Source organism: Topomyia yanbarensis, chromosome 3 (assembly GCF_030247195.1).
Source record: "Topomyia yanbarensis strain Yona2022 chromosome 3, ASM3024719v1, whole genome shotgun sequence".
NCBI classification, from domain to species: Eukaryota; Metazoa; Arthropoda; class Insecta; order Diptera; family Culicidae; genus Topomyia; species Topomyia yanbarensis.
In genome coordinates this window covers 377,572,951-377,586,115 of record NC_080672.1, presented here as the reverse complement: position 1 = coordinate 377,586,115, position 13,165 = coordinate 377,572,951, and the positions used below count along the sequence as shown (strand labels likewise).

Genomic DNA, 13,165 nt, shown 5'->3' with positions numbered 1-13,165 from the left:
ATGCTTTCGAGTATTATGTCTGCTAGTCTGTGTCGAGACTAAATGTCAAAAAATCTAATGCATCTGAATTTTATCGATGGTAAATCTTCCTCTATGTTGTTCCTTAGGAGATTTTTCACGTTCAACAAGTTACTTTTAATAAAAATTGATCGAAGAATATCAGAGATACATGCACGAGAAAATTATTAAATTTAATATGAATGACGAAATGCCCTAGAACCCCAACTTCTTGTATTCTGACAAAGTTCGCAATAGTTCCGTTAGATTTCTGGGACTTTTTTGCATTTGAAAAACAACAAAATATGTATGATTTGCTGCATAGAGCACGATGGGTATTAAGAATAAGAATTTTCTTGGATAAAATGTCCCATAACATGAGCTCCCCTATTTTGTGAGCAACGCAGATGCTTTCTTTAAAATGCAGAAGATTTTTTTCTTTAAAAAAAGAATAACGAAGCAGGGCGGACATAGGTTCCCACTGGGAAGTTCACTACGGTTACTTCCAGGATAGTTTACGGTGAGTAGACGATCTAGCGATAGTTCGCGAGGGAGGTTCCAACAAAGGAGCCAAGTTCACTGTCAGCAGCTAAGTGCAAACGACCGCTACCGTAGCACCCAACTACAACCAGCATATGCAGTAGCGAGAACGCGTAAGAAACCGCAACCAATTCTCACCACCAGCAGTATCATCGAAGTGTGCAGAACAGATGAGATCGGAGTAAATAGGTATGGTAAAATTAAGTTTTGTTTACTTTTGTTTGTTTGCATACGACAACCCGAAATCCAGATAGAACAATCTTGGCCGCCCTGACAAATAGGGTCCGCCGGGCAAATAAAACTACTTACATTTGGCGCCCTACGTGGGGAACACACGGAATTTTTTTTTTGATTTTCGGAAAATATTTTCTTCTTCCGGAGCTTCTACTAAAATCGGTGAGGTTTCTTCCGCAATATTTTTCCACGGTCGCATTGTCTATTTTGGTATGCAATTTTTTGGCACATTCCTATTTTTTGTATTTTCTTTTTTTGTCCGAATTTGTGGATTAAGTTATTTGTGTTTGGTCTGCCAGACGAATTATTTGAAGGTTTTTTTTCATTACGTTCGTTTATTTCATAATTACAAATGCGTTAGCCGGGCGTTATCAAAAAATAACTTAAACCTAAGAGGTTATAATGTTGAGATATTTTTTTATAATGAGAAAAATAATTTTTCAGCTATCTTTAGACTAGAAATACAATTTGATATACAAGAGTGGGAACAATAGATCTTTTTATGCAAAATTTTAAAATAAGGAATCCAGTTTTTTATACAAGAGAGGGAACAATAGTTTAAAAATTTTACAGCTATCTTAAAACTAAGAATACAGTTTGATATACAAGAGGGGGAAAAGTTTTTATTAGAAATTTCCCAGCTATCTTAAAACCAGGGATATAAAACGATTTACAAGATGGGGAACAATAGTTTTAATGGAAAATGAAAATTACACCTGTATTAAATTAAGAATACAGAATACAGATTTGATTTGTTGAAGGAGATTTATGCTTGGTCAAGTTATTCAGAGGGGGCTTATTTCCAACATATATGTAGCAGCAGTTGTATCAGGGACAGGAGAGAGAAGGTGTGCATGATTACAGAGAAAGAAGAGCAAAACTTGCAACTTTCGGGCACACGGAGATTAGCGACACGGATTAGCGCCTCAGTCTACTAGGTCGTCGAGTAACGGGTTATCAGACCATCGGGCCGCTCTCGTTTCTATTTCCTTCTATGCAGGCGTAGTGGTAAAGCCGATGGCGGTCTGGTACGGGTTGGCTCTAACAGGGTAAAACGGGGAACTTCTAGAAACGAGAAATAAAAGAGAGGGGCTGAACTGGAATGTTTATCGTTTTTATAAAAATATAAATAAGGAACATATATGGGAGATCGCGATTTACCAGCATAAACAGAACTGGGACATTGGGTGGTCTACCTCGAGCCTGAAGGGAATCCTTTAACTGAGACCTGGCGTCACAATATCCTGCGCACGCCCAGACAATGTGCTCGATGTCGTGATACCCCTTGACACAAGTACACAGACTACTCTCTGCAAGCCCAATACGCCGCAAATGCGATACCAACGTGTAGTGGTGGGACGTGATCCAGAATATAACACGAATGAAATACCGACCCACATCCATCCCACTGAACGAAGGTTTCGTTGTTACCTTCGTGATAATAGAATGTAGCCATCGTCCAAGCTCCCCATTGCTCCACGAGTTTTGCCGATCCAAAATTCAATAGCAACCGATGGGAAGGTTGCACCTTTCATTTGAGACTAAGTTTGGGCAAATCGGTCCAGCCATCTCTGAGAAAAATGAGTGACATTATTTGACACATACGCACATACATACACACACACATACAGACTTTTTCCGATCTCGACGAACTGAGTCGAATGGGATATGACACTCGGCCCTCCGGGCTGGGATTAGGTTGACGTTTTTCAGAGTGATTGCATAACCTTTCTATATGAGAAAGGCAAAACATTTTATATTGTGACAAATGTTATAGTAAGCTCAGATATCAAATTTCACATCATTTGGACAATATTAGACCCCCGCCCACTTCGCTTGAAGTTATTAACATTGGCACTATGGGAAAAATTGAGGAAAAAATTTATTAAATGCCATAACTTTTAAAGTAGCGCTTGAAAAAATACAATTCAGGCCTGTTTTTGAAGAAAAATTAGAATTTCAATGAATTAAATGAGGTATTCTTGTTTCCCGAAAAATGGGAAACACTGGAGTCTTGCGACATTTTGTCCAAGAAATCACCATTCCTAATAACAATTTTGCTCCATGCTGCAAATCATACATTTTTTGCACTTTTTCTAATGTAAAAAACCTCAGAAATCGAGCGGTACTTTTGCGACCTTTTGTCAGAATACGAGAAATAGGGGTTCAAGAGCATTTTGTCATTCAAATCGAATTTAATCATTTTCTCATGCATACATCTACATAATTATTTATTGGTTAATGGAGTTGAAATGTGTCATTTAAATGATAAAATGTGGAACGAGGCTGAATGTCAAAAAATTTAATGCATCTGAATTCTACCGATGGCAAATTTACTTCCATTTTGTTCCATAGGGTTTTTCACGTTCCATGGTACATATGCACGAGATAATGATAAAATTTAATGTGTATGAAAAAATGCCCTTGAACCCCAACTTCTAGTTTTCCGACCAAGGTCGCTAAAGTATCATTCGATTTCTGAAACTTTTTAACATTAGAAAAACAGCAAAATATGTATGATTTTCAGCATACAACAGAATAGCTTTAAGAAATATGGGATTTTTAGGAAAAAAGGTCTCAAAAGCCCAACTTCCTGTATTTTTCGAGAAACAATAACATTTCCTTTCAAATGCTAACATTTGAAATGCATAAACCGTAATTTTCCGAGTACTACTGTAAAAGTTATAACATTAAATACATTTTCCCCATTTCTTTCATAGTATCACTGTCAAAAACTTCAAGTGGGCGGGGGTCTAAAATTGTCCAAATTATGTGAATTTTGGCATCTGAGTTTACTTTGACGTTTGTCACAATATGAAAGGGGGGGTCTTTGAGATCTCAAAAGAAAATGTTTAAGATACAATTGCTTCAGCGTATTAAACGGGTATTTCATTTGGCAATTTTATTATCACTGGCAGTTGAAATAAAGGGTGTCCCATATAAAATTGCATCATGGAAAAAACGTTGTAGAAAATAACCCATTGGGTATTTTCTCTCTAGAGTGTATTATTTACACTGTATTCACTGTCAGATTTTCAAAAAATGAAAAAAATGGCGTCACCCAAAAAGCAACGTAGCGAATTGATTTTGCCCAAGCACCTGGAAAATCCTCAACTCTTTCAACGGCACATCGGAAAACAACTCAGAATCGTGCAGTCAACGGCGAGTCGTGTGATTAAGCATTAATATTAAACTCTGAGCATCGAACAGAAGGAGAAATGTGGTCATAATGGTTAATCTATTAGTGATCAGGATCACAAGCGTGTAGTGACAGCGTTTAAGCGGAATCCAAATGCTTCGGTCAGGAATGTAGCCAAAAAGTTGAATCTGTCCAAGTTTTTTCGTTCAAAGAGCCAAGAACTGGGAGGAACCGCATGCGTACTAAGTGCACAAGGCTCTAAATCATGACGAACGGCCAAATACGGTGGGAAAGTCACGGGTCCGGAAACTGTACACCCAGATGCTGACGAAGCCTCATTGCCTCGTCATGGATGATGAAACTTATGTCAAGATGGACTTCCGGGGCTACTGTTCTTCACCTCCCAGCAGAAGTTTGATGTTCCGGAGGAAGTAAGGAAGCAGAAACTTTCAAAATGAATGTCTTCTTGACTGTCGAGCTTCTATTATGAGGAGTTTTTCAGCTAATCAGTCATAAATTAGACAGCGAAAACAACAATATTGCTTTTACTTCCAACGTTTCAATGGATTTATTCCACCTACATCAAGGTACAAGTTTTTAATCCTTGATAAAGGTGGAATAAATACATTGAAACGTTGGAAGTTTTCGCTGTCTAATTTATGACTGATTAGCCGAAAAACTCCTCATAATAGAAACTTTCAAAGTTTGCCAATAAATACACGATTTGGCAAGCGATCTGCTCATGTGGCAAACGGAGTGCTTCGTTCGTTACCGGGACTGTAAAGGAGGAGATCTACGTCAAGGAGTGGCTACAGAAGCGTCTGCTTCCTTTGTTGAAGCAACACGAAGGCCCTACGATCTTCTGGCCGGATCTAGCTTTGTGTCACTATTCAAATGTTGTCCTGAAGCGGTACGAATCCAACGGGGTCAGTTGCGTACCCGAGTACATGAACTCCTCCAACGTACCGGACCTAAGGTCCATCGAAAAATACTGAGCAATTATGAAGCAGGCACTACGGAAATACCCCAAAGAAGTCAATTGTGAAGAAGACATGGAGAAAAAGTGAATTTCCGTACAGAAGAAACTGCAGCCAGATGTTGTATAGAACCTAATGAGTAGAGTTAAGCGTAAGGTGTGACCGTACGGTTATAGTATTGAAGATGAATGTAATAAATATGACAAAAGCTTGCTAATGGGTTATATTTCATTCTCTGAAAATTTAAAATGGATTGAACCATTGGGTAATTATCTACCGCGTTTTTTCCGTGATGTAATTTGATGTGGGGCACCCTTTAGTTAGGATAAGCCTGTATTGATATCCAATGAGTTAGTTGTAATGATTTCCCTTACGATGCCTGTTTTCTAATAACCTCACACTATTTATCGATGCTATTCATCTAGTTTCAAGGTGTTATTACGCATCAATAGTGATATGATAGTCAATTTTGGAGTAAGAAGGCGCTTACGGACTGATAGCTATTGTTTCTCTGAGTACGTTTCTGTAAACCACAAGGTTTTGTTGCCAGACAGTTATTGTTATAGATTCTGATCAGATAATTGATGTATTATTTAGAACATTCAAAATTTTGATACCGTTGACTATCTTCAAGCACCTGTAGCAAATCTAGGCTAAAAATCATATTTTTTATTTGATTTTCCAAATCCATATGAACAAAATCATTGAAACATTATTTTGTTTCGATTTTTTTTTATTTCGGCTCATAGCGGTAGCTTAACGGAGCCGTAGATCTTTTATGTGTTTACAATATGTAAAAAATAAAAATAAAAACAAATATTATTGATTGTCCGTTGCGCGCAACTTTTTATTGCGAGCGGAGACCTTCTTTCGCGGCTCGCCAACTGCGTCATGGGGACCATTTATTTCTCTCCTGTCCTCCACATCAAGGTCATCATCGTTAAAAGTGCCTTGGTGCTCGCGACCAGATGTTCTTTCCTGCTTCTTGCACTTACGGGTGACCAATGTAAATCCGTCGTCATTGTTGTTATCTTCATCACCGATGTTGCTTACAGTGGTTTCTGGGGTGCTGGATGCTGCTTTGGCAGTTGTCAATACGGACTGAACAGCTGCCACAAATTTGGCAACCGTTTGTGGTTCAGGTATTGGTATTGAAAACTCTTTTTTGGGTTGGTTTACCGTGGATTCGTTGGCAATCGGTAGAGATGCATTCTCCTCTGTATCTTCCGCGCAAGGTTGTCCGTGGTGTGCTGTTTGATTACAATACTTGCACGTGGGAGTTTGCCCCTCATGGGTGCATAACGTAGTTTGATTAATAGTAGCTTCGTGGGTTTTGAGTTTTATAGTCAAGTGGGAGGGGATAGGTTTTTCGATCCGCATCGTCACCACAAGAACACCGTTAGGTGTACCCGGGAAGAAATTTCTCCACGTATCACGTGTAACTGATTCTACTTCGCCGTATTGCGACATGTATTTTGCGATTAGATCAGGAGGGGTACGTGGTGATAGGTCATGTAACTTTACATCGACATAGTCTTTTTCTATATACACGGGAATCTTAATTCCAACTTTATCACTTTGAGCCACGTGCTTTAAGTTGTTCTGCAAAACGAAACGTTCGGCTTGTGCTAACGTGTTGAATGATATGAGTACGACATTACGAAGATGATGATACTGTAGATACATAACCTCCTTGAGCTTAAGCTGCATCTTTACCTTCATCAGGTATTCCACTTCACGAAAACTCAATCTTATTGAACAGAATTTAAAGTCAACGACCGCTGTGTTGGGTCGGAGCAGAGAGTTTTCGTCAACTTTACTCATGATGGCAAGAATAAATTAAAAGTTTGCTTTGTTCTCGAGACAATGCACACTAGATCGAGAGGTTGCTAGTTTTTGTTCACTTGGTTCGATTGTACGTCTGACTTGGGCAGAAGTAGAAAGTAGACTGGTTTTGTTTCGATTGTCAGATATACTATCAAAAAACACAGAACCAACTTTGTTTATAATTCAATCTCCAACAAAAATATTTAATTTGCTCGATTTATTTACATAATAATTTCGAAAGTAGAATCCGGTTTTAGTCAACAATTATAAATTATGGAAATATGAAAAAAGAAACTTGCAGACTTTCACATTAACGAACAGCTCATAGATAAAAGAAGGAAGAATTGCCGGTAAAGTATGTTATTTTGCTTTCAATAATTCAATAATCAATTCCAAAATCTCTACTTTAAATTTACATAAGCTAGTTGAAATAGATGCTAAATGGTCATTCGGTCAATTTCCACTGCACGTAATGAAAATTATTTGAAATAATCACAATGCCAAATGTTGTTTCGCCAAAAAGTCACTATGCCAAATCACCTTTATGACAATTGACTATTATGCCAAACGATTATTATGCCAAATGAGCGTTATGCCAGATGGCATTATGTCCAACAGGGTAGAACTAGGAAATATAAAAACACTCATACATTTTCATCAGAACTTATTTTTTGCATGTAAGCATCAGTATTCAAGGAAACTTCTTGTATTCAAAATAGATGTTAAAAATATATAGATTCGTTTCTGTGCAGCACTTTAAAAATAGGATAAATAGGATTTTCACAATACTACATACTATAATCATCAACAGAAATGTTTCCTTTATTACACATAAACCATTGAGACGTATGAGAGCTGCCTTATTGAGAAATACAAATGAATATTTTTAAAGTACCTGGGAAATCGAACCCCGGATCGGAAATTTTGAAATAAAGTGTATTCTATATATAGTCACAGATTAAAAATGTCAATTGAAGCGTATAGCATGTACAAATAAGTTGACGAATGAACTTAAGGATGATTTTAACAAATAAATAATGATCTCTTATGCATGCCTTAGTAAGCCTTAGCCTTATCCAGACGCATAAAGAAGAGTTATTCCCTTTCAAATAATAAGTACTTTACCGCAATACAGTACTGGAGCGAAGGTTGCCTGCAAGTTGTTTACAAAATAATTTAATTTCAAAAATTTCCCACAACATGCTAAAAAATGTTCACTCCAACACAGTACAGAACATTAATCTCAATTGGAGCAAATAAAAAGCAAATTACTTCATTTGGGCCATGTTCATAGCTGGGACTGAAATTGAAAATAACGACAGAGAATTACACCAATCATCGTAAAACGCCTAAAAATGTAAGGCATTTTGAAGCCATAAACCAAAAACAACCAATAAACCAAAACATAAGCTCGACACTTTCCAGCGACAGCGACCAAAAAATTTATTCCGATCTTGACATTGGACCCACAATTTTGCGGTACGATCACGACCACTGGTCCGTTGAAGTCGAACCGCACTATGTACAGTTTCAATTGCATTATTCAATCAATCCGGTTCGAGATTGAGCCGCCCCATCTCGAGTCAGACAGCAAGGATCGTTCGTTACACCCATCTGAAAAAAAAATGTACGTGGTTTATTTCCTGCATCTTACACCAGTCCGGTTTTCCTGTGCTGTGCTGTGGGATTGTCGAACGCGATCGATGGTGCAATGCATGATGGTAAAACTGGCCGCTCGTACACGCCCGAATCCGAACTTTTAGAAGTGCAAGGTCATTCATTGTTACCTCTCGCTTCGCTTCAATAAACTGGCCGGCGTATGGTTGAAATTGGTGAACAAAAAATGGTTTCCTGATAACAGCAGGTTTGTTTTGATAACCTAATTTTAGTCTACTACATCGAAAAGACATCAACGATTAGAAAAGAACCCATTTACGAAAGTTGAAAGAATCATACAGTTGATCTAGTTCTACCAGATCAATCAATCTTATAATTAGTAAGCATCGTACGCTAATGTCAACCAGGACCTGCTTCGCAGACCTACGCGACGTATCGATTCCGGCATACCGCAAAAGTACGTCGGACACAATTAAGAGAGTCGTACCTCTCAACAGCGGCGGCACGCAAAAAAAATTGTTATACTTACCCGACGCTACGATTGCTCCGTTTCTGTCGCACGTTTGATCAGGAGAGCTAGATCAGTCTCGCGGGCGGACCCGATGTTTGATTTTGGGACTACTATAAAAGATTGGTCGAGTGAGCGGAGAGGTACAGTCAAAGTTTAATCGTTCATCGAACAACTAGCTTCAACGCACGCATTTTTCACGTCTACAACACAGACCTCTCTAAAAAAAACAATCTTCAAAATGTTCAGATTGGTGGTGTTGTCCGTTGTTCTTGCTGTTGCCGCTGCTGCCCCGAGTGCTACCGTGTACGCATCTGCGCCACTGGCATACACCTCGTACGCCGCTGTTCCTGCCGTAGTTGCCCAGAAGGAGATCTCCTATCAGAAGAGCATCATCGAAGAGCCAGCCATTGCCCATGTTGGAAACATTGAAAAGAAAATCCCAACTGGATACTCGCACCAGAGCTTCACTCAGTACCACAACAAGCAGGTTGCCGAGGAAGTTTATGCCCCAGCTGTGAAGAAGACCATCGTCGAGACCCCTGTCGAGAAGACCTCCTACCACACTGTGGCTACACCAGCTATCCAGACCACCTACGTTCAGCCTGCCCCAGCTGTGACCTACGCCGCTGCCCCAATTGCCAAGCACGCCTATGTTGAAGCTGCCCCAGCTCTGACCTATGCTGCCGCACCTGCTTACACCTATGCCGCGGCTCCAGCTTACAGCTATGCCGCTGCGCCAGCTCTGACCTACGCCGCTTCCCCAATCGCCTACACCGGAAGCTACTACAGCGGTGTCCCAGCCGTGTACGCCAAGCACTAAGCAGTTGACTGTCAAACAAAACTCGGAACGTCGCCCGCGTAATTATTTTTCTTTTGTTCGCCTTTTGGATTGTTTAGTGAAAGATGAGGAAAATAAAAAAAATATCGACTGGATAGTAATGTAAATTGAAACACTATGCGTCAACTAGTCTGCGAGATGTGAAAGAAATCCATGAGCTATAAGATCCCTAAAAATGCTAAATATTCGCCATAAAATGATCGTTTTAGGTACATTACTTATTTTATGTCCTACTTCTTTGGTTATAAAGATTGCTTTTCTATTGGGATTTTCGATTGATGTGCACCGGTATAGTGGAGCGCACTGGTTTTGCCCTTTCTAGCAGAAGTGTCAATGGAACATACCCAGTAGACTGGTTCAATTTTTGACTTTTAGCTCCACCAGGTTCTACTGATTCCTTTTATGGTCCTTAGCAATTGTGCAAATTTTGGTACCGATCGGTTGTGTCTACGGACCCTCCAAAAATATCAAAATTTATATGAAAGTTTGTATGGAAAATCTGTTAACATTGAAAATAAATTCTTAAAAAAATCACCTCATCAATCAATTAATCAGAGTACTATATATTTATAAAGGTATTCTTCTACTGAACACCTTCGTGGAACATTGTAAGTTTATGAAAATTCGCTGAGAAAAGTTATTAATTAGTTATGAAGCAGCATGACTTCAAAACAAGTGGATTTTATTATTAATCATAGCAACCCTGTTTGAATAGCTGCATCTACCATACGCGAGCGGCGGGTGGCAAGTCTAGTTTACACTTGTATAAGGATGGAGCTATTCAAACAGGGTTGCAATGATTAATGATAAAATCCAGGCCCGAACGTAGATCGCGGAAGGAAAGGGAAGGAATGTTAGTTCGATACTTACTTTTGCTAAAGACGGTGTATACTACTGCGCACTCCACATGTATCACTGGAGTATATTTGTTTGTAAGTATATATAGGGGTCAGCTAATTTCCGTTACGAAGCCAAAGACCGACAACAAATAGGCGACTCCACAATCTGAACCAGATATTAGGGTGTCTCAAAATAACATCACGTTAAAAAAAGTCTTCGGGCTCACTTCTTAAATGAAAAGTTAGGGTATTAGGACCACTTTCTTCTTCGGAGTGAATTTGCTAAAACACTTCCTACTGGTGGCGAATTCTGATTTTTTTTTAAAAATGGGCCAATTTTGGATAAAATTTCAAATTCATATCTGTTGAAGTGCTTCTGAACTTTCTTAAATTTTTTCAACATTTTTTTTTTCTCTGGAGATCCAAATGGAGAAATGTGATGAATTAGTTGATACAAATTTTGAATTATAAGAGCGGCTGAGCCATTAAAGCTTAGTAAAAAGTGCATTTTTTGGTGTTCTTTTATTAGTTTTTCTTCATAACTGGATATCTACAAAATTTTAAAAGTATAGAAAACACTTCAAATAATTGAGACAAATACAGAGGCGTCATTTTATTGAAGAAAGTGTATAGCTACGGCAAATTGTCGCTGTTGTGCTATCTCATGACAAGTACCATTTAGCACAATTCGAGAAAAACGTTTTTTAAAGTTTAAGATTAGGTATCTTGAAACTTAGAAACGGTAGAAACAAGAGACAATTGGTCGGTGTTAAGTCAGACCGGACTAAGTGACAAAATACTTATTTCGAGAAAAACGAGTTTAAAATTTGAATCGCAGCATCCTTTACATTATGATTGGAAATTAATTTCGCCATAATTCTTGTTTATTGTTACATATTTCAAATCTGGCCAAAGTTGAATGTAGCTGACGATATTCTTTATCCAGTGCTATCATTATCTCATTTTTGATGTTTTGCGACTTAGTCCGGTCTGGCTTAACACCGACCAATTGATGCTTCTATCTATTCTGTATTAATCTCTTAAATTTTACGAAGATCGGCTAACTATGTTGCGAGTTTTTACTAAAAATGTAAACAAAAGTCGCATTCACACGTGTCATAGGTGTGTATTGATGACAAAATTTGTATGGCGTGTCATAATCGTGCGTGGAAAATTTTCCTTACAAATAAAGCATCAGTTATTAACTTTTATTCATATCTTTAGGTCTATAAACAATCGGTTAAATGCATTTTGAAGGAAATGAGTCAGGGAATCTTTAAAATATAGTAAATTTTGGTTGCAATGTTGCCAAATATGTTATATTTTCAGTTAAAAATATTGACAGCATTTTTCTCACAATTCGTGAATTTTTATTTTGAAAATAATTATGGCTTTGTGTTTTTCCGACAGTTTTACACAGAAAACCTGATATAATCCACCAAGTAGTGCAATTCTGCCTTTCTCATTTCTACAAATTAAATTATGGAAATAATGCCTTTCTCATTTCTACAAATTAAATTATGGAAATACTTAATACATTCTACAGCTACTTGTTGACGGTGAAACACTTGAAATAAAAAACTATCATACTTAATTAACCTAATCAGAATTAGTTCAATGTTGTCTTCCTGCTAACTAATTTTGTCATGCGTTATTGGTGTGTGAGGAGGGTGAAAAATTCGAGAACGAACCACTCTCCAGCTTAATTTAGGATGCCTTGTGATGTAGGGATTGTAAAAAGATGATGGAATTGAAAAGGAGAGGGGTATGAGTAATGGATGGGGTGGCGGAGGGTGACCAATGAGGGGTGATCTAAGGGGAATTTACACGGATGGTGACCAGTGAGGAGAGGGGGGGGCGTAACCCCTCTTCGCACACCCCTAGCAACGTTCCTGTTAAAATCTAGAAACCTTATGTCAGTAAAAAAAGTTAGGTTGACGATTAGGTTGACGCTTTTTAGAGTGATTGCATATCCTTTCTATATGAGAAAGGAAAAAAATTCTGTGTAGTCGCCCTTTTAAACCCGTAACTCCGGAACCGGAAGTCCGATCGACTAAAAATTCAATACCAGCTTATGGGAGGGATATACCTTTCAATTTCAATTTGAGAGATTCGGTTCAGCCATCTCTGAGAAAAATGAGTGAGTTTAGAAAACATATACACACATACACACATACAGACATTTGCTGTTCGCGACGAACTGAGTCGAATAGGATATGACACAGGGCCCTCTGGGCCGCGATTAGTTCGGCGATTTTTAGAGTGATCCTTTCTATATGAGAAAGGCAAAAAACTTGAAAATTAGCCAAGCAAGCGGAATGTAAACTAAATAATCAGAAAGGGTTATGAAGCTATATCTATGGACTAAAGAAGAATATTTAAAGAGCTTCGGTTTGTTAAAAAGAAAGAAAAATATATGTCCCGATTTTGTCAATGTCCTCGATGTATTATAGTTGTCTAAAGTTGATGAAAGTTGTTATGAAAATTCTGTTACTTAACTTGAGTTCTTATGCTACAGAATTTGCGAAGTTAAATGCTAATGAAGTACTATCTCTGATAGTCGACACTAAGCTAACAAGGTATCAATACTTATTAATTTGCGAATAAGTAGTAGAAAGGCGTCTTTTAATATTTGGTTATATTATA

At 38.1% G+C, this 13,165-nt stretch overlaps 1 protein-coding gene across 1 annotated transcript; it reads left to right on the top strand.

Moving 5' to 3' along the window:
- The first annotated feature begins 8,993 nt into the window (after positions 1-8,993).
- On the top strand, positions 8,994-9,793 carry LOC131692419 (cuticle protein 16.5-like). Its single transcript, XM_058979456.1, has one exon. The coding sequence runs from the start codon at positions 9,081-9,083 to the stop codon at positions 9,660-9,662; it is 582 nt and encodes a 193-aa protein (XP_058835439.1). The 5' UTR covers positions 8,994-9,080; the 3' UTR covers positions 9,663-9,793.
- The last annotated feature ends 3,372 nt before the right edge of the window (positions 9,794-13,165 follow it).

What these genes read in the sequence shown, in the direction of transcription:
- LOC131692419 (XM_058979456.1), top strand. Translation starts at nt 9,081, where the DNA reads ATGTTCAGATTGGTGGTGTTGTCCGTTGTTCTTGCTGTTGCCGCTGCT.